This window comes from Squalius cephalus, assembly GCF_949319135.1.
Source record: "Squalius cephalus genome assembly, chromosome: 17".
Taxonomy (NCBI): Eukaryota; Metazoa; Chordata; class Actinopteri; order Cypriniformes; family Leuciscidae; genus Squalius; species Squalius cephalus.
In genome coordinates this window covers 35,366,378-35,385,946 of record NC_137138.1, presented here as the reverse complement: position 1 = coordinate 35,385,946, position 19,569 = coordinate 35,366,378, and the positions used below count along the sequence as shown (strand labels likewise).

Here is a 19,569-nt window from a genome sequence, read left to right as displayed (position 1 = left end):
TCATGACATGAGGGTATCGTTACACCCCTAGTCATTACCATGAAGCGATACACTACTCATGATCACTTAACTGATCTTACCACGGTAAAGGGCATTTTACTCTCTCTGTCTGTGTCGTACCTGGCCATAGTGCAGAGAAGAAACACAAATGAGAGCATTTTGAGAATTTTGCTTGCCTTCTCATGAGAAAAAGACCCCAATAATCTTTCCGTACAGTGTCAACCTGTGTAAGTCAGAGATTTCATGATTTCAGTATGAACTCATTCCTCAGATAATTCTCCTAATAACCTGAGCATCTATCCACAATTTTCATTTTATGTCAACAATTGACTCATTTGTATGGAAGCTTGTTTTCGCCAAAGAATAAAAAATTAAAAAGGTAATTGTGACTTTTTTTCTGACCCTGAATAACCTAAGATCCAGTTTACCCAGAGTTTAGAATGACCCAGGGTTAACTACTTCAAGTGTGGAAAGCCCTAGTGTGTCACGTTCATCCAGTCTGTGTGACATTCGGCTGATCTCCAGCTCCAGCCATTAAGATACTGAAAGTTCAAGTCTTCAGTTCACACAGAACAAAAATTTAAATAGCCTAAAATGTACGTGATGGACATCTTTAAGCGTCTCGCGGTGCTCAAGGTAAAATAAGTTCTATAGACCTTGCGATGTTTTTAGTGCTGTCGATTTAGCACGCTTATTTAATTAGTTTAGTCATGGAAAAAAGTAATGCGCTACAATTATTAACGCATTTAACGCACCCGCCCCAGACCTACGTATTTCATCTTACATTCACACAGTTGATTGATGACGAACATGACAACAACTCACTGCGTGATAAAGCCTATAGACTACAGTTAGAATGACCCTAAAATTTAAGATATCAGGGCAAAAAATGCCTCTGGATGAGTTTTTGTCTCATATTTATATCATGATTTAGTTGAGCAATGTATATCATATGATATAGTTGTGCTGTTTTTGTCCTGAATAGCATGAGTGCAAATGTGATATTGATTTTATGCAAAAGTTAAATAAATAAGAAGTTAATATTATGTTATATTTTAGACACAATATCATCTGCTTTTGCTCAGTTCTGCCAATGGAAATATTACCTGTAAAGCCAGAGCAGAACTGTTGTGCGTCTCAAAGCAACAGCGGTGTTTGTTTCTGAATGAATCTGCGTTTTGAGCGAATCAATCGGGTGAATCAATGATTCAATGACTCATTCATTTGAGAGCCATTTACTTCATTTACTTCAAGGAATCAGCAGTTGGAACGAATCGAATGAATGAATGACTCAATTACTTACTCATTAAGACATTTACCGCCACCTACTGGCAGTTTTAGTTTCTTATTTAGAGGATCATTTCATTAAAAAACAAAAAAAAAACAAAAAAAAAATCATATTTCCATAATAATAGAAACCCCATTAAAGGGATAGTTCACCCAAAAATGTTGTCATCATTTACTCACCCTCATGGCCATTAATAATAAATATTATGTTGAATCAAATAAAATATTTCTTTCTAAAGCTACTTTTTTTTTTTTTGTCTGTTTGATGCTTTTCTCATTTAACTCAATAATGACTTTAAATAAACATTTGGGGGTAATTTCTCAGCCAAATTTGATCAATTTGTGCAATTAACTAGATTTAAAAAAAAATAATCGCTTGACAGACTAAAATGTGTTCTGTGTGAACCTGACTTCTTAGAGAGCTTTTCCAACACAGTCCCATGATGCTTTTGCAGATGTGTGGTTAGAGATGCAGCACATTGCTTACTTTTTATACAAATCTTACGTTTTCATACTCTGTATTTTTGCAAAATGACTGATTTGTAAAATAGTTTGGGCCGGTGCTTCAGTGCCCGAGGCATTTCCCAAAAAAGACTGGGAAATTAACGGAAGTGATTTAACCCTCTGGAGCTCTTCGCTTGTCGGTCAAAAATGACCAAATTATATAATTTGTTTTTGTCAATGAAATGAATGTACTGTATTTAATTAATATTTTGTATTTTTAGGGGATTTTTTTTATGCTAAATTATATTCACGCTGTATTTATAATCCATTTATTCACTTTTTGAGCATAGACCTGAAAATTAAATTTCCAACTTAAACTGTCATGAATCTTGAATGTTAACTTAAAAAAAGTAACAGAATTTTACGTGTATTATGAAAAATCAACAAAAATACTATTTTCAATTTTTATATGAAATATATATTTTCAAAATCACATTTTACTCTAAAACTGCTAGAAAATCTAAGCCATAAATCTAAACAAGTTGTGTTCCTCATCCGAGGTTGATATCTCAGAAAATTAGCATTTTTGACATTTAACCATTTAACCTTTTCAAATTATGTCCATGATTTTTTATTGTGTGTGTGTGTGTGTGTGTTCACATAGCAATTGCCAAAACATTTACCAAGTTTCGTACCATTCCAATGAAGTAAAAAATTCCAAAAAAGCAAAACGTAAAACTTTTCTATCAGAAATGACGGAAGAGCACCCGAGGGTTAAGACTGCGTTCTGCACATCTTCATCAGGATGACCGCTAACACTGATCAGTCGTAGCTTACCTGCCACCGTGTGTGTTTACACACGACATGACGGCTCTGTGTGCATCACTCCTCTGACGCGAACACACTCATTAGCAGCTGGTGTTCGCCGCCTGGTGACAGACCTGTTGCAGGAGGTTTAATAATCTCTGCCGTCTAACCGTGTGACAGCCAGATTGTTAGGAATGGTTTTCTCAGCCCTGTTTGGTGTTGTTCTCTCTCAGAAGACGAGTAATGGTGTGTGTGATCGATGCACCTGTGTGTTGTTGCAGGGCTCAGTGTGGGGAACATGTTCTACGTCTTCTCCAGCGAAGGCATCATTATACTGCAGCCTGGCAACTGTGAGATTCGCAGACGCATCACGCGGACAGAGAGGATTCTGGGTAGTGATGTGAGTCCTCGCCCAGCCCCAAAACAATAGGAAAAATAAGAAAATGTATTTTGATAAACGCCCGGTTAAAGGAGTAGTTCAGTTTAGAATTAAAATTTCCTGATAATTTACTCACCCCTTTGTCATCCAAGATGTTCATGTCTTTCTTTTTTTCAGTCGAAAAGAAATGAAGGTGTTTGAGGAAAACACTCCATTCAGACGATTTTAACCATTTGTGGTTAAAAAGTATTTTGTTATAAAATGGCCGCTGGGCTTTTGACTCAGTCTTTGCACGTTGGCTTTGTAAACACGTGGATGAAATGTCAGGTTCTACATTTATAGACCAGAACACATGTGATCTTTCAACCTGATTACGTAATGTGTGTCGCATCACAGCTAGTGCAAGACCAGCATTTGTGGTTTAAAGTATATAAATGTTTATTTAGTTATAAAATGTCCGCTGGTTTGTCTAGATAAGACTCTTATTCCTCGGCTGGATCGTGTCGAGACTTTGAAGCTGCACTGAAACTCACATCTGGACCTTCGACCCGTTGGACCCCATTGAAGACACTATATGGAGGAACATCCTGGAGTGTTTTCCTCAAAAACCTTCATTTCTTTTCCACTGAAGAAAGAAAGACATGAACATCTTGGATGACGAGGGGGAGAGTAGATTATCAGGAAATTTTAATTCTGAAGTGAACTACTCCTTTAATGACAAAGATTGTTTGCACTGAAACAGTATTTTCACAATTCTCCATCTCCAACATTCTTATTTCTATAATGCAAACATGTATATTGTCCCTGCAGGACGAGCTGTGTCCCAGAAGCGCGGGCGTCTCTCCACACGAGTGTGTCTGGGCGTCCGCGGTCAGCGTGAGGGAGAAGTACGTGTACGTGACCCAGCCGCTTCACAACAGACTTCTGCTGATCGACACGCAGGCGCAGAGAGTCGTCCAGGTGAGGATGCCTTTTTCCTCAGTCTTTCTTGTCTCTCAATCCAGACAGAAAGATAGTGTCGGCCCAGATCCGGCCCACATCTGGTACGCGTGGAATCAACATGCCCCAGATGTGGGCCGGATCTCTGCCGACACGATGTTGCTGTCTAGGAGACAACAACGCCTATAGAATACAATTGTGATGACCCTAAAATTCAAAGTATCAGGGCAGAAATGCTCCTGTATTAGTGATGGGAAGTTCGGATCATTTTACTGACTCTCTCGTTCGATCACGTTCATCAAAATGAACAAATCTTTATTCGAGTCATTTCGTTCATTTAAGTGGCTTTAAATCGTATGCTTTTAACAGCCAGATTCCCCGAAAATCTACGCAATCTTGATCATATCCTGAATTAAGAAATCATTATAATGCAGCCAAAGATAATTTACAGGGAACATATTAATTACCTAACAATATTAATTTACCTTCCGAGTCTTTGGATCATTTGTCATGTGACACGCGCAATGAACGAATCGTTCATGAATGAGCCAACACTACCCTGTGTGAGTATTTGTCTCATATATTAATATCATGATATAGTTGAGCAATTTATATCATATGATACACAGACAGCAACATATTGTCGGTAGGGCTGTACCAGAATATTCGAGTATTCGAATATTCGTTCGGTGGGTTGGTATTCGATTTTCAAATTTGACATTCGAATATTCGTTTAAAATGTTTTTTTGTTTTTTTTCACACCTGGCATCCCCCTAGAAACGGTTCCCATTCGCGCTTGAATGGGGCTGTCATGCGTTTTCTCAGATCGGATAGTTCTCTCTGATTTATCAATATGAACAATGAACACATAAATGTGTTTTTGCAAAACGGATATGAATCCGAACTTCAAATCCCGCGCTATAGGCAGATGTAATGGAGTGCACGTCACTAGCAACAGATAAGCTGCATTTTACTGATCGTCAGCTAAAATTTCTAAATCAAAGACCGCAATAAGAGAGCGGCAACAGCCCTGGTAAGATCATTTCGGTTCTTTACTTTTAATGAAGTTGATTGTGTGTTAAAGCATCTGCGACCCACTTTCACTTTGATTTGCGATAGTTTGCACGTTGGCTTGATGAATAGATGCTGATCTGCGGTGACGCGTGCTGTAAGCGTCGTCATATCTGGCTATAACATGATATAGCCTAAAACACGCTCTCACACGGGTATTTTGTTAGCATTTTTGGGCGAAATACAATACTCTTATTTTAGAGCGCAGAACAGCGGAGTTTGTATGGGCAGAAGTGCATGCCTGAGCTTGTAGGCTATAAGCTGCGTTGCTTTGACATTGTGGAAATAGAATAGAAACAATATATTAGCCTACCCTTTACTGTGTCAGTAATTACTGTGCTGCTGATTTCTGATTTGAGAGTTATTTGTTACTCAGAAAAATATTAGGCTGTGTTTTGTATCACTAGTGCAGTGTCCGTTCTCGGAGCCCTGCGCGTGAGGCGCGCGCGCTTCCCGCTCGCGCTGTTCTGTATTAAAAGTTTATTAATTCTGAACGTGTCACGTCTCGCGTGTCTATATTGCACCAAATGTGACACTGCACTCGTGAAGTTGATTGGATGAACGGTTCTAAATGCAAGATAAATAATCTAAATGCAAACAGACAGACGCATAGAGATTCCTGCCTTTATTAGAGAGAAGAATATGTTCAGCCCCCTCCCTCCGAAGCTTCGAATATTCGATGTTAATTCCTATCGAAGCTTCGAAGCTCAAAAAATGGTATTCGGACCAGCCCTAATTGTCGGACCAGGTCCACATCTCGTACGCGTTGAACCCACATGTACCGGATGTGGCCCGGATCTGGGCCGACGTTATGTTGCCGTCTGGGTATAGTTGTGCTGTTTTTGTCCTGAATAGCATGAGTGCAAATGTGAAATTGATTTTAGCTGACATACAGTAAAAACTGTCAAACCTATGTGGATCATTTGATCGTGAACCAGATTGATAAGAAAGGTTTGAGTTCATATGTAGATGTCTGACTTATATCCATGATTGCAGACTAGTTGTGACGGTATCAAATTTTCATGTCACGATAATCGATTACATTTTTATCACAGTATTGAATTAAGTTACAAAACTTTAGTGTTGTCCTCGTAACAAGTCTAATAACTTTTTAGTTCTTATAACAAAAAGAACTCTTAAATTTAAATTACAAAGAAATGTTTAATAAAGTAAGCATGTTTCAAGCAGATTAAAGTGCAAAAGCACTATAAAGAACAATAATAAAGAATCAGAACATTCTCAATCTATCTAGGGCATGATTTAGTCCTCTTTAAAATGTTTAATAAGTATAAATGTTTGAAAATAAATAGCCTGTTAAGTCTTTAAAGGGACAGTTCACACTAAAGATGAAAATTAAGTTTACTCACCCTGGTGTTGTTCTAATGCCTTATGCCCTTCTTTCTTTTTTATGGACTACAAAAGGAGAATTAAAATTCACGGCAGTGAATAGTGACCAGCATCACGCTTTTAAAAAAAGATACAAAAGTATCACAGAAGGATCCAATGTGATACACTGTTGTAAATTTTAAATCAGTCGATGGAAAAGTATTCTAAAAAAATGCATTCTAAGAATTTTAAGCAATTCATAATAAGGATTTATTCACAGTATTTTAAAGCACCCACGATAACAGTACCATGCATGTTCATTATCATTATACATCGTAATACTGCACATGTCTATTGGAGACTAAATTGATTTCTAGAACCTTTAGAGGAGACACATGTGAGATCTCTGGGGTCTTTTTTACAGAAATAACATCTGACACGCAGGAGACTTCAGCTAAAGTCTTGGTTTCCTCTGTTTCAGGGGAATAAACTGAGAATTTTAACTAGATTTTTCATCACATCATGTTTTCTCCTCATATTTTACTCTTTCTCTTGTCCAGTGTTGCACAATAAATGAATGTTTTTCTTATATGGATGAAGAATCAATAATACACAGCTACTGAGAACAATGGAAAGCAATGGGTGGATGGATGGGTGGATGGATGGATGGGTGGATGGATGGGTGGGTGGATGGATGGGTGGATGGATGGATGGATGGGTGGATGGGTGGATGGATGGATGGATGGGTGGATGGATGGGTGGATGGGTGGATGGGTGGGTGGATGGATGGATGGATGGATGGATGGATGGATGGATGGATGGATGGATGGAAGGAAGATCACTCCTGTGTGCTTAGAGCCCCTGTTTACATCTGGTATTAAAATGCTACTGACCTAATACGTAAAAATGATGGAAAGAGACATTTCATGGAGGGTTTAAACTTTATCGGCTGGAGACCCAAGTTTGGTTTGAAGAGAAAACGTAAAGCTCAATGTTCTCTCACCGTTCCTGATTTCTAACACACACTCACAGCGTTCGGCTGGTCTTGCGTCTGTCAGAGCAGAAACTGAAGCTGATGCTCTCCGTATGTTTTTCTTCCGCATTCTCATGTAAATTGCGTGAGCTTATTTCGTCCCCACACATTTACCCGCTCATAGACCCTCCTCTGAACAAATCAGGACAGAAGTGGTTGAAAGTGGACAGAAGAGAGGGATTAAAACACCAGGTGTAAACGGGAATGTGTCTCGCTCGTCTACTTGTGATCCAATCGACCAGAACACATCTTTACACCAGCTGTAAACAGGGCCATGGAGAGATTTGGTTCTGCTTCAGCTTCATTTGGAGCTTACATTTATTCTGAAAGTGTTGGTACTAAAACCACGTCCTTTATTAGGTCACTTGCCAAACTAAATTGCTTCACTCATCGCAGTTGCTCTTGACAAGCGAGTGAATGAATGTCCCTCTCTCTCTCTGTTGGAATGACAGGCCGTGGAAACAGATGCCATGCCCGTCAAACTCTTCTACGACAAATCTCACGATCAGCTGTGGGTCTTGAGCTGGGGAGACCTGCTGAAGTCCCACTCTACGCTACAGGTGAGCTTCGAGTCAAGAGTCATGTTACACCCTGTTAAGATCTTAGAGATCTTAAAGACTCTCAAGCAAATTAAAAAGCTCACACATTCGTCACGCCATGATGTTTTTTAGCCTGAGAGTTCAATCAGTGGGGTTTGAGAGGCTGTTTATCTGCTAACAGCCTGTATTTTTGAACACAGTCTGTATTTTTGAACACAGCCTGTATTTTTGAACGTAAGGTGTAAATGTGTGGCAGTCTTTGTTTGACATACATTTCTGCACCAATCGCAGCTTGTTTAATTGCATGTGTGCACGCTCATTAATTTCAGTTCCCTGCCAGGTAGGCCTCCTCACTAGAACTGTGTGCAAATGAGACGCTTTCTACGTTATGTGTAAGATTTTTGCCTGGTTCCCACTTTATTCTCTGCCGGGTTTGATCATCACTGTCCTCGTGTCAAAGCACACGTCTGAGAAACACACAGCCTCAAAGACAGAGCAAATGAAAGTCTTTTTATTTAACAAACAATTTGTATTTCCAGTCCCCATACACATGAATAATTCACATTGTATTAAATAGTGGGAAAGTCCTCAGGTGTATTTGCTTGTTCAGCATGCCCACAGAGCGCCAGCCACGCAGAATAATGAAGGCGTTTGCTATGAATCACTCAGAAATGCTAAAGAGCACTTTTAACGGGAAGCTGTATAATCGGCTGCAGGGGATATGGATTCACACCACAAATAAATGGCTTGATAATATTCAACTCATTTTGAATGCGTGCAATTGACCCGGGCATGGGCAATTTGTCGGGCCCGGAGGCAGTGCTCAGCTTGAGAGGTGAAATATCAAACCCATTTTTTTAAATGGCTCAATATTCTTAGTCAAACATCTGAACCTGCTTGTCAGCTCATTAGATTAAACAAATTAGGGCTGAAGAGAGTGAGGGGAAATACAGCCGCATGTGTGCACTTGGCTCTGAGCCTGCTCTCATCACACTGATGCACAAACCAACAACTCATAGTTTGCATTCATAATCAGCTGCGCTGGCCACTTATTAACAAGCCAAACACTGATTTTTTCTAGAGGCATAGTTTCCAAGCGGTTTCAGAATAATCCTTGTGAACTAAGCTGCTAAATATCCTATGACATATAAATACAAATATGGCGTGATGAATGGCTTGGTTTTATACCCTTGTGAAATTAAAGTGTGCTTAATTGTATTGAATGTGCACTCGTTGTGTACTTTAAAGTAGTTTTGAAGAGCTGCACTTGCAGATATTGTCAGGGTTGGGGTGAAGGGATGAGGCGAGGACTCAATTTGACAGAGATTAAGGGCTTTTAATTAGTAAAGAATAAAACAAAAACTATCCTGAGGGGGGGAAACACGTCAGGCAACTTGAATAATTTTGAGACTATAGAAGTCATTAAATGTTGCATTTTCAGTTGACTTTGGGGAAACCACTTGAAACATTTGTTGTGTTGAGCTACTTCAATTACTTTTGTTTGATTTGTTCACTGCAAACTACTAAAAGTCTGTAAATTTTGTCAGTAAACCTGATTCGCGATGGGGGTTGAATAATTACAACTGAATGCATGCTAATAAGCAACTAGTTCAAAGTGAGAATTGGACCCTAAACTAAAGTGTTACCATTTTTCTAACAGATGAATTAATTTGGCAAACAATATGATTGAATATTGATTAGAGGAGTTGCTATGTTTTAAATTAATCTGTTTCCGTATTATACATGATGATTACCTGTAAAGGGATCAGGGAAAACACCATAAGCATGATTAAACACTCATCTAGGACAGGTTTGCACCACTATTTAGAGTAAATTCATATAATGTCTTGTCATTATATAATAAAATATCAAAGCGAGTATCATTCATTGCACAGACTGAAAGCACGCTGTTTTCATAGATTATTTCATTTGTTATATTACAACAAATGTGTTATTTATTCTTTTAAGATCTTTGCTTATCCTGTCAGATTTAAGACACTCTACACGATTGTAATATTACTTTCTCTTGTTTCCACTTTTGAGGTGATCACTTCTGCGAGCGCGGTGGAGCAGCGTCAGATCGTTCACACTCCGTTTGAAAGAGTGGAGGATTTCTACATTCCTCCCACCAACCTCATTATCACCCACGTAAGGTAGGAAACGATCGTCACTGCTCAGCGTGCATGACCTCTGTCAGATTTTCAACATAATTCTTCCAAAATTTGGAAGTGCGTAAATGATGGTTGTAATTAACAGGGCAGCACTTAATAAATCACCAGAAAGATCATTAACCTGTCTTTGACAATTGTCATCTTAGGTTTGGCTTTGTCTACTTAAAATGGGAGCCTGCGGTGCATAAAATCGACCTTGAGACCCTCCGTCTCGTCAAGACCATCAGTCTGAAGAACTACAGCTGTATTCCAGCCAGCATGGCCTACACTCACTTAAGCGGCTACTATTTTATCGAGTGCCAAGTCGAGAACAGTTCATCTCCGAGCTCGCAGCTTCTCGTTGACAGCGTAAGCGACACAGTCATTGGACCCAATCCCAACATCCACGGCCGGCCGTTCGTCTCTCCAGACGGGCGTTTCGTCGTCTCCGTGGATAAACGGCGTGGCAAGCTCCAAGTCCAGACCATCTCCTTCAGCGGTGAGCTGCAGATAAGCCATGAAGTGGATGTCTCGATTCCCCTCGCAGACTTGGAGTTTCAGCCTTCCTTCACGGAGGCCAACCAGTACGTGGTCGTGACCTCTTCGGCTCAGGGCTCGGAGCTGGTTTTCTCTGACCTGGCGACGGGAAGAGAAAAAGCCCTTCAGAATGTCAAGGATCCGATTCCAGCCACCAGCTGGCCTTGGGGAGACGCCAATAGGGTGGTGGTCTCCAGCGGGGTGTTTGGACGCTACTTGGTCACGTCGTCGACCGAGTCCCTGTTCGTTCTGGACGGCAAACAGAGCAGCCCTCACTGTGAGGTGTCAGAGGTCAAGAGAGGGAACACAGTGGTGTGGGTGGGTGAGGTATGAGTGGTGTACCGCGGGCCGGTTCTGCAGAGGATTGCGTCGGCCGACTGGGCCAAAGCTCTGGAAAACCTTTAAGGGATGCCAATGGACTTGACCCTAGTAGTGAGTTAAACGAACACGGGTTTCTGTATAAGTACACACACATGCACACATATTCAACAAACCTTATAGAACAACGGAACGAATGAAAACACCCTTCAGTGCAACAGTGAGCTAATTTAATGAGAGATGTACATTTTTTGCACTTCCTTGTTAGCAGAAATAGTGTTAAGGAGGTTAGGTGATGACTGAACTATGCACAATGCTTTTTAAAGTTTTTCAGTGTTTTCCTTTTTTCATTGTGTTCACTTGTGATATACATTTACTGCAGGAAATGTGTCCATCAGTGTCACGTCTGTTTATGTCAGTGTAGAAGATTGTGTTGTTTGCATCGTCCCAGTGTTTCTGGCTTCACGTTTCAACAGCTTATTGTCTGTTTGTTTTTTAGTATTATTAGTACAACACTTAATAATAAACTTGTCAGAGTAACATTTAGCATTTTCCTCTTTGTAAGCCATCTAAAGCATGTGTTGACTCATTTTAATCTCATTGGTGCAACATCCCCCCGTGACACATGGCGGCGTACCGCGGAAGCTATAAAGGATACCTGAAACAAACAGCGACAGCTTCTGATTGGCTGAAATAAGTCACTCACAGGCATGTGGGAAGTATGGCAAGGCAGCACAGAGTCTCATTCCCTTTTCAGGGAACCAGAGTTACAGTTGTAACTGAGACTTTCCCTTTCGAGGGAACTCAACGCTTCGTCAGATTGTTGACGCTATGGGAACGTTAACACCCACTGCAGTCCAAATCCAGGCTGATCCCAGACAGCAATAGTGTCAGCCCAGATACGGGCCACATCTGGTACATGTGGATTCAACGCGTACCAGATGTGGGCCGGATCTGGGCCGACACATGATGAAGGGAACTCCTGGCAATGAAGCCTTAGAGGCCGGCATACTCCTAGTAGAACGGGCCCTTATGACTAGAGACGAAGGAAGGTCAAGCGCATCGTAAGCTATAGAGCCATAGTGATAGCCTCAACAATTCAACAAAACAGTCAACCCAACTGAAATGGAGGACAGTAATGAAATGAAAATTTACAGTCTGGTACTAAAAGTGGTTTTGGTCTATATAGCTAATTTTGCCCTTCATAACGACTGTGAGGGGGGGTGAATTTTTTTTATAACTCATCCGTTTAAATGATATTAAGCCTTAAAGTTCTGCATAATTAGGGGCGTGGCCACTTGAGTGACAGGTGGACTGCCGCTGATGTCACTACTAGCTGTTTGTCTGCTGTCTGTTAGCGTCACGTCACCTCAGCTAATCCGGCTCGCTGCGCATTTTCGCTTATCCGGGAGTGACGTGCGGCCAAGATGGCGACGGCCCATTTTGGGCTTCAGAAATGCTCTTTAGAAACCAACGGGTGACGTCACACACACACTACGTCCATGTTTTTTGTACAGTCTATGCTCCTGAGGGGCAAACAAGTCCACTTCTGCCTGGCCAAACTTCCTCCAAATCAACTCCAAAAAGACAAGGTCACAGTAACACGGAGCACTTACTGAAGACACAGAAGCTGACGCTGTTTGTTTCGGATGGCCTTTATAGCTTCTGCATTATTAAGTAGGAATTGCGAGATATATACTTGCAATTCTGAGGAAAAAAGTCAGCTCAATATTGACTTTTTCTCGCACTTGCGAGTTTAGATTACAAAAAAAAAAAAAAAAAAGAGTCAGAATTGTAATATAAAAAGATAATTAGGACTTTATTCTGTGGCAGAAACAAGCTTCCATATAATTCTGTCCGAACACATGCCACCCATAGTCCAGAGCAATCTTTAGTTACGTTAAAGTATTCCTACATTCATATATTACATTCAAACACACAGTTGCAGAATAGAATGGAGAGTAACAATGAAAGTAAAGTATATTTTTGTCGAATAGAGTTAGGCTATGAGTTCCACTGTGTTATTTGTAATAAAAAAACAGCATTTCGTCTGGCTCATCAGATTTTTGGAAGTCAACAGTAAAACATGCTGCACATTTAACACACATGAAGCAAATTAGAGCACTGTTGCACTGAACACACATCATCACTACTGAGACGACCACTGGCGCAGCTTTAAATCACCCTGTTTCAGACAAAATGGCTAAATTGGCAATTCAGTGTGTGCTTTCAGGCTCAGAAAGATATGCATGACTACACTATTACTTTAGAAAGCCAGATGGTTAGACCTCAACGAGCATCACATTGGACACAGATATGATCAATTTAAGGCCCAACCAAACCTAATTAAACTCAGTGGGCTAACAATCATTCAATAAATGTGCTCCTCGTATATTAACTTTCGAGTGATTGGAGTTTGTGTCCTTCACAAACCAGAGTCACAGACATTGTAATGTTCTTGTAAGAGAATAGTTAGAGCAGTGTGAACATTGTGTGTCCAATCTATGAGGGAAATGGCTTGAACAAAATATGAGTTTGTCCCAAGAGAAATGATACAGTATGTCCTGCACATAGAATATGCCATTCTTTTAAAATATCTGCATTGTGTGTGTGTGTGTGTGTGTGTGTGTGTGTGTGTGTGTGTGTGTGTGTGTGTGTTCACGGTTCTTTTTAGCACTGAAATTCCAGCCTGACTTTTGCCAACGAGGCAGAAATGAAGCATCTTGTGCCTCATTGAGTCACATTTAAGTCCTCCTCCATTTGTCTTCATTACACTCTATTGTCCCTAGACTGTTTCAGCCTGTTCTTGTCCTCATCATGTACATTTGTTTCCTCAGTGTGTTATAGACCTCTTCACGGCCTCAACCTGTTTATGTGTGTCATGAAAACCTTTATTAAGAGCTGAAGCTCATGAAATGTGTTGCCAATCAGTAGGTCAAGAACCAAAGGCTTTATTTGTTTGGTTATAATCTTTTTCATTTTGATTTTTTTATTTATCAGATATTCAGTTATATAATCCATGAGTATATTCTGATAATTAAGTGCATTTTTTTTTTTTTCAAATTAAATGGCATTTCCTTATAAAGTTGAGCTGTCACGAGCATCAGATAATAAGAATGAAACTGTTTATGTGGTGTATTTGCTCTGGCTTTTATTGCTTGATTCTGTGTATGTGTAAGATTTGTTTCTCCCAAAGTACATTTTGTATGGCGAATAAAACCCGGTCCTTAAGTGTGTATGTTAGCACCACTTGTTCTTCAGTTTGACTCACATATAGACATTAAATTCACACTATTACACCAAACACTCTCTCAACATTTACATTTCAATCACGACAAAATGCCAAGGGCCTAAACTCAATGACGAGAAATGATTTATTTTCATGTACGTATTTCTTTATTTAAATAACCTTTAACAGTCTTTTAGCTGTCTTTGTGCTGGTTAATCTATATCTCTATGCAACACAGTTTTCAGCATTAAGGCAATAACTGTTGAAATGTTGACGTTTTGCAACCCAGTAATTGCTACTATTGTTTTTTGATGATTTGATTGATTGATTTCTGTCTCTGTATGTCGTGTAACTGACCACACCAGCAAAGTTCTCGTCTCGTTCTCAGCTTGTCTCGTGGTCCAGCGGCACCATGTTCTGTTCATGTGTGTGTGTGTTGATTTGCTGTAAAATTGTGAAATGTTACACTTTTCGAAAAGATAGTGGCTTTACTTAATTCACAGATGTGCTTCATGGGATGTAGAACCAAGTTGAAATGTCATGGTCATAATTTTAGTGAACTAAGTATCTGTAACAAACATTAAAACAAATCCGATTCCTGAGGTCCCGGTACACCCAAGTGATTTATTAGCATTGGTTGTATAGAAACTTTTATTGTATAATGTAATATAGTGTTGCCTGGGATATATATTTCTTCCAGTTTTACAATAAAAGATGAGACCCGAAACGTTTCGCAGTATGTGGCTTTATCGTATCATGCTTTCTCTCATGTTTCTTCTAAAATGCTTTACACAGAATTCGTCTTTGTCCAACCCTGCAATATGCTGTGACTAAACCAAAAATATCAAGTCTATTTTGTGATTATTAAAAGGCACGCTGAAATGGAGTGATACAATACCATTTACTCATCTATCTACTGAGTGAACTTGCGGTGACGGGTTGAAATATTGTGGCTCTTAAGAGTTTTTAACTTTAACAGTAACTTTAGAGTTAGAGTCAGGAACAATAATACTGTAAGTATATTTATTAAGGTCATACGTTTAAGAATCAAACCGTAATCGAAATATTGGAAGGAACTAGTCGCCCATGATGGTCCCACACATTTTTAGACACCGTTCCCAACAATGATCCTAAAAAGTGAAACGAGTCCAAGGTATTTTGGTTGTAAATCACAGGTGGGCTTCTTTTAGAGGGTCACTGGTGTGTTGGGGCGGTCTTTGTGATTCAAAGAAACAGTTGGCGGCCCTCCAATAACAAAATAAGACATATTGTATGCAGTGGGACTTCAGTTACTTTATTATTTATGTTATATTTAACACTTTTAATTGTCTTAAAGGGGTATTTCACCGCTGGAAAGATGAATGTGTATTTAAATTGGCTCATTTATGTAGTAGAAATGTGAAATTATTGTAGAAGTTGGTGCCTTCTAGACTGAGAAAAGCCAGACAATGTATTTTTGGCTCATGTGGATGAAAGACAACAACTCCCAGAATGCACTTGCTTCGCTGCCCTACGAGGACACTCCCAAGCCACGCCTACCGGTTACAGAGGGCAGTGTCGGGAGAAATGATACAGCTAGGCTACTAGTCGACTCGAAACTGAGAGGACGCCGTTTTATGGTGAGATCCCCCTATGGGCGGGTTGAGGACATGCGGGACGAGCTCCTCCTGCTGGCTGGAGTCTCTCGCCTCTGGACAAAAGAGCCTCTGATGAGCTAAATGACGATCTTTGCATCATCTGAGGTTTTTTTCCAGACACACAATACAGAAGGGGACATGAGGGAGGGAAGCACGGTCGTTCGAAAATACTACCGGGTTTCTACTGATACAAAGCCTAATGCTAATCGGTGAAGTATCCCTTTAATTTATAAACGCATTCTATCTCTTTCTTACAATCATGACCGAAAACAAAAACAGCATTGAATCTTCGTCACTCTCTCTCAGCTAAAATGAAATGACACTAAAACCGCCAGTAGGTGGCGGCAAATCAGTTGCCCCTTTCACACATACAGTCTTTACTGGTAAATTACCAGTAACAGATCATGTGTGAACATGTGTGAATATACCAGTAAATCGGTTCCGGCAATCTACCAGTAAGGGAAGTTGTAACTTTACCAGTAAATTACCAGTATATGCGCTGTGTGAATGCGGATTGGAGATTATTTTGCACGTACGAGGTCAGAACGCGATTCAGAGTCGCTGAATCAGTCAAGTCAAGTCAAGTTTATTTATATAGCGCTTTTCACAATACAGATTGTATCAAAGCAGCTTCACAGTATTAAATTAAAATAATACATCAATGTTTGTTTCTAGTGGAACATCCACGTTTGGTAATGCTGATCAATAGTATCGTTGATTGATTAATTAAATTAAATATCCCCAAATATCCCCAACTGAGCAAGCCAAAGGCAACAGTGGCAAGGAACCGAAAAACTCCATCAGGACCTAATGTAGAAAAAAAACCTTGGGAGAACCCAGGCTCAGTCGGGGGCCAGTCGGGGGCTCCTCCTCCTTGTAATTAATACGGAACTTTATAGGTAACCAATGTAGTGATGATAAAATAGGTGTTATATGATCATATTTTCTTGATCTAGTAAGAACTCTAGCGGCGGCATTTTGGACTAACTGTATCTTGTTTATTAAGGATGCAGGACAACCGGCTAATAAAGCATTACAGTAATCTAGTCTCGAGGTCATGAATGCATGAACTAACTTTTCTGCATCAGAAACAGATAGCATGTTACGTAGCTTAGCAATGTTTCTAAGGTGGAAAAAGGCTGTTCTTGTAACATATGAAATATGATTTTCAAAAGACAGGTTGCAGTCAAGTATAACACCCAGGTCTTTTACTGTAGAGGATGAAGTAACAGGACATCCTACTATGTTAAAGTTGTATTGTGAGAGGTTTTGTGGGTGGTTTTTTGAACCGATGATTAGTACCTCTGTCTTGTCTGGATTTAATAAAAGAAAATTGCGCGTCATCCAATCTTTTATATCTTTAACACACTCTGTCATTTTGGATAATTTAGTGTTTTCATCCGGCCGTGATGAAATATATATTTGAGTGTCATCAGCATAACAGTGGAAACTAATTCCATGTTTCCTTATAATATTTCCAAGTGGCAGCATATATATTGAGAATAATAGAGGGCCTAACACAGATCCCTGCGGCACTCCATAGTTTACTGGAGTTATGATCGATTTTTCTCCATTTAAATAGACAATCAGACAATCAGTCTCTCAAGCGATTCGTTCAAAATGACTGATTCATTCAGGGACAAAGTAAGTGACTGTCTTTATGAGTGAGTCGTTGAATCATTCAAAGACCAATACGTTCATTCAGTAATGAAACTGAAACTGTTGTTTGAAGATGCGCAGTGGATCTACCGTCTGGAACTATTTTCCTTGGCAAAATAGAACAAAAACAATCAATTTTGAGTCTAAAATGTAAGCCACCTAATAATTGACTACGTGTTTACTGAACTGTTGAATAAAATCAATATTACATTTGCAAATGTGCTGCTGATATTCTGGAAAAACAGCACTCTTGCTTGTGTAGTATTGCTTATAAATTTTAAAAACAAGAACTTATACTGAGATATTTCAGCCCCATATCTTGGCTTTTTGGGGCCTTTTTATTCATTTTAGTGGCATTTTTGCCCAAGTGTTGTGAGGCCCTTTCAAGTGAAACTGGTGTGTCGTTATTGTTCAGGCTGAGTTGTAATAGATGTTTAATTCCAGTGTCATTACACTTAATGATGGAGATCCCTCTGGCAGTGATTATCTGAGCATCTTGACTGATGAATGGCTTCTACACAGAGGTCAGCATTGATAACCTTCATAAATCTCTCTCCATGGTCCTGGTGGTCAAGTTAAGATAAGACCACATGATGCCTTCCTTTACTCCAGCTCAACTTAATCTATATGCTTTAGTGTTCTACACTCTCTTCTATCTGTTGCAATTATTCGCAACAACTTGCCAGTGAAAGATGCTGTCAATAGGCCGTCCATCACTGTCACTGCAGGAGGAGTCACCAGAATCTCTGAGAATAAATCCATACGAGCTACTCTTGCTTTATTCTGCCTAGCTTAGAGAGAGAGGCTATTGATCGTGAGCACAGAGAGTTGATTAGCTGAAAAAATTTACTAAAAAAGGTGAGCGATAGACATCGGATTACTCTCAGAATATTTTGCTTTTCAGCAAAAAGTCTTTATAAATGCACAAAAAGAAAATAAAGCCTAATTTTCGAGAAGGGTCAGGCTGCAGACCTGCACTTGCACTCCCAGACTTGCACTCTCAGACCTGCACGCTCAGACACCAGCGCTTCCTCTGCAAGTGACGTCACTTGCAATCGACGCATAGTGTGGTTTGTGTCGGACTGAGAACAGCTCCCAGTGTCGTTAAAAAAATGTTTCTGTAAGTATATACATATAAATAAATATATATCGTCGCTGTCGGGCGGAAACCTCGTATGTCCAAAGTTTGTCAATTTCATATTTTTTCTCAAATCGATGCTATTGGTCAGTCCCCACGTGGTTCTTTTATTTTCACAAATTATTAACCAATCTAAAGTGTTGAAAATAGCTAGAGAGCAAATCTCTTAACTCCATTGGACACTTCAACTGTCTGAGAATCCTCGTAACTCCACCTCTTCTTCACTCCGCGGCGGGAGCCTCCGCGGCATTTTGTCTCCTCAAGATTAAGAAGTCCTCGTCGAGCAACACGTAAAGCAAGCCTTAACTCTGATTTTATCTGTGTTAAACTATGATATCAGTTATTGATGTATTTTAAATGTCTACTTATTACACGCGTGCATTGAAGTTTTAAAAAGGTATCTTATATAATACTTGAATTAAATGTTCTGTATACCAGCATTAAATGATTGTTTTTATTATTATTTTACTGACTCGAAGTTGGCATTGTGCATGTAAAATACCCCAAGTAGCAAGGTTTTAATTTATGGGAGAAAAAAGGTCTGCCTAAGTTACTGGCGACAAGTAAGCCTATCTTTGGATAATTCTGCATGTTTTTTAGACAATAACGAGTGAAAATAGTTAGGTTAGATACATTTGCGTAGGCATGTTTTGTTAAAAATCGATAGCTGTAATGCTTCGGTGCAGAAGGAAGCCTGTGAGCCACGAAGGTAAGTTTTAGATTAGGCTAATTTCCGCCTATTAGACAGCCTAGTATAGCCTATTTTGGTATTGCATCACTCATATCTCTTAAATGTTTAAAATGGAGTTTAGAAAGATGTATGTAACCACAATCATTAGATTTGAATAGCTCTTAAAGCCTCATCTCTTGTCAAAAGGCTCAACGCAACCGCAGACTTTGATGAACACTGCCGGCAGCAGCGAAGTCTGTGTCCGTACCATTCTTATCAATGACAGCGTAACCTCGTATCTCCCTGCTCCCAAGTCATAAATCTAGTATCTCCGAAATGTTGGAAATGTTGTGTAAATGTTGGTACACAACAGTATATTATAGCAATATAAGGTATAATACCAACT

The 19,569-nt window shown here is 39.7% G+C and overlaps 1 protein-coding gene across 2 annotated transcripts in view; it reads left to right on the top strand.

The window, feature by feature from the left end:
- fstl4 (follistatin-like 4) overlaps positions 1-14,778 on the top strand; it is a 233,319-nt gene extending 218,541 nt beyond the window's left edge. For both annotated transcript variants that reach the window (XM_079847136.1, XM_079847135.1), the window contains 5 exons: positions 2,820-2,938; positions 3,728-3,877; positions 7,739-7,846; positions 9,869-9,978; positions 10,143-14,778. In XM_079847136.1, the coding sequence (XP_079703262.1) occupies positions 2,820-2,938; positions 3,728-3,877; positions 7,739-7,846; positions 9,869-9,978; positions 10,143-10,845 (1,190 nt within the window). In that variant the 3' untranslated portion in view covers positions 10,846-14,778. The remainder of the gene's footprint in view (positions 1-2,819; positions 2,939-3,727; positions 3,878-7,738; positions 7,847-9,868; positions 9,979-10,142) is intronic.
- Positions 14,779-19,569: the final 4,791 nt, after the last annotated feature.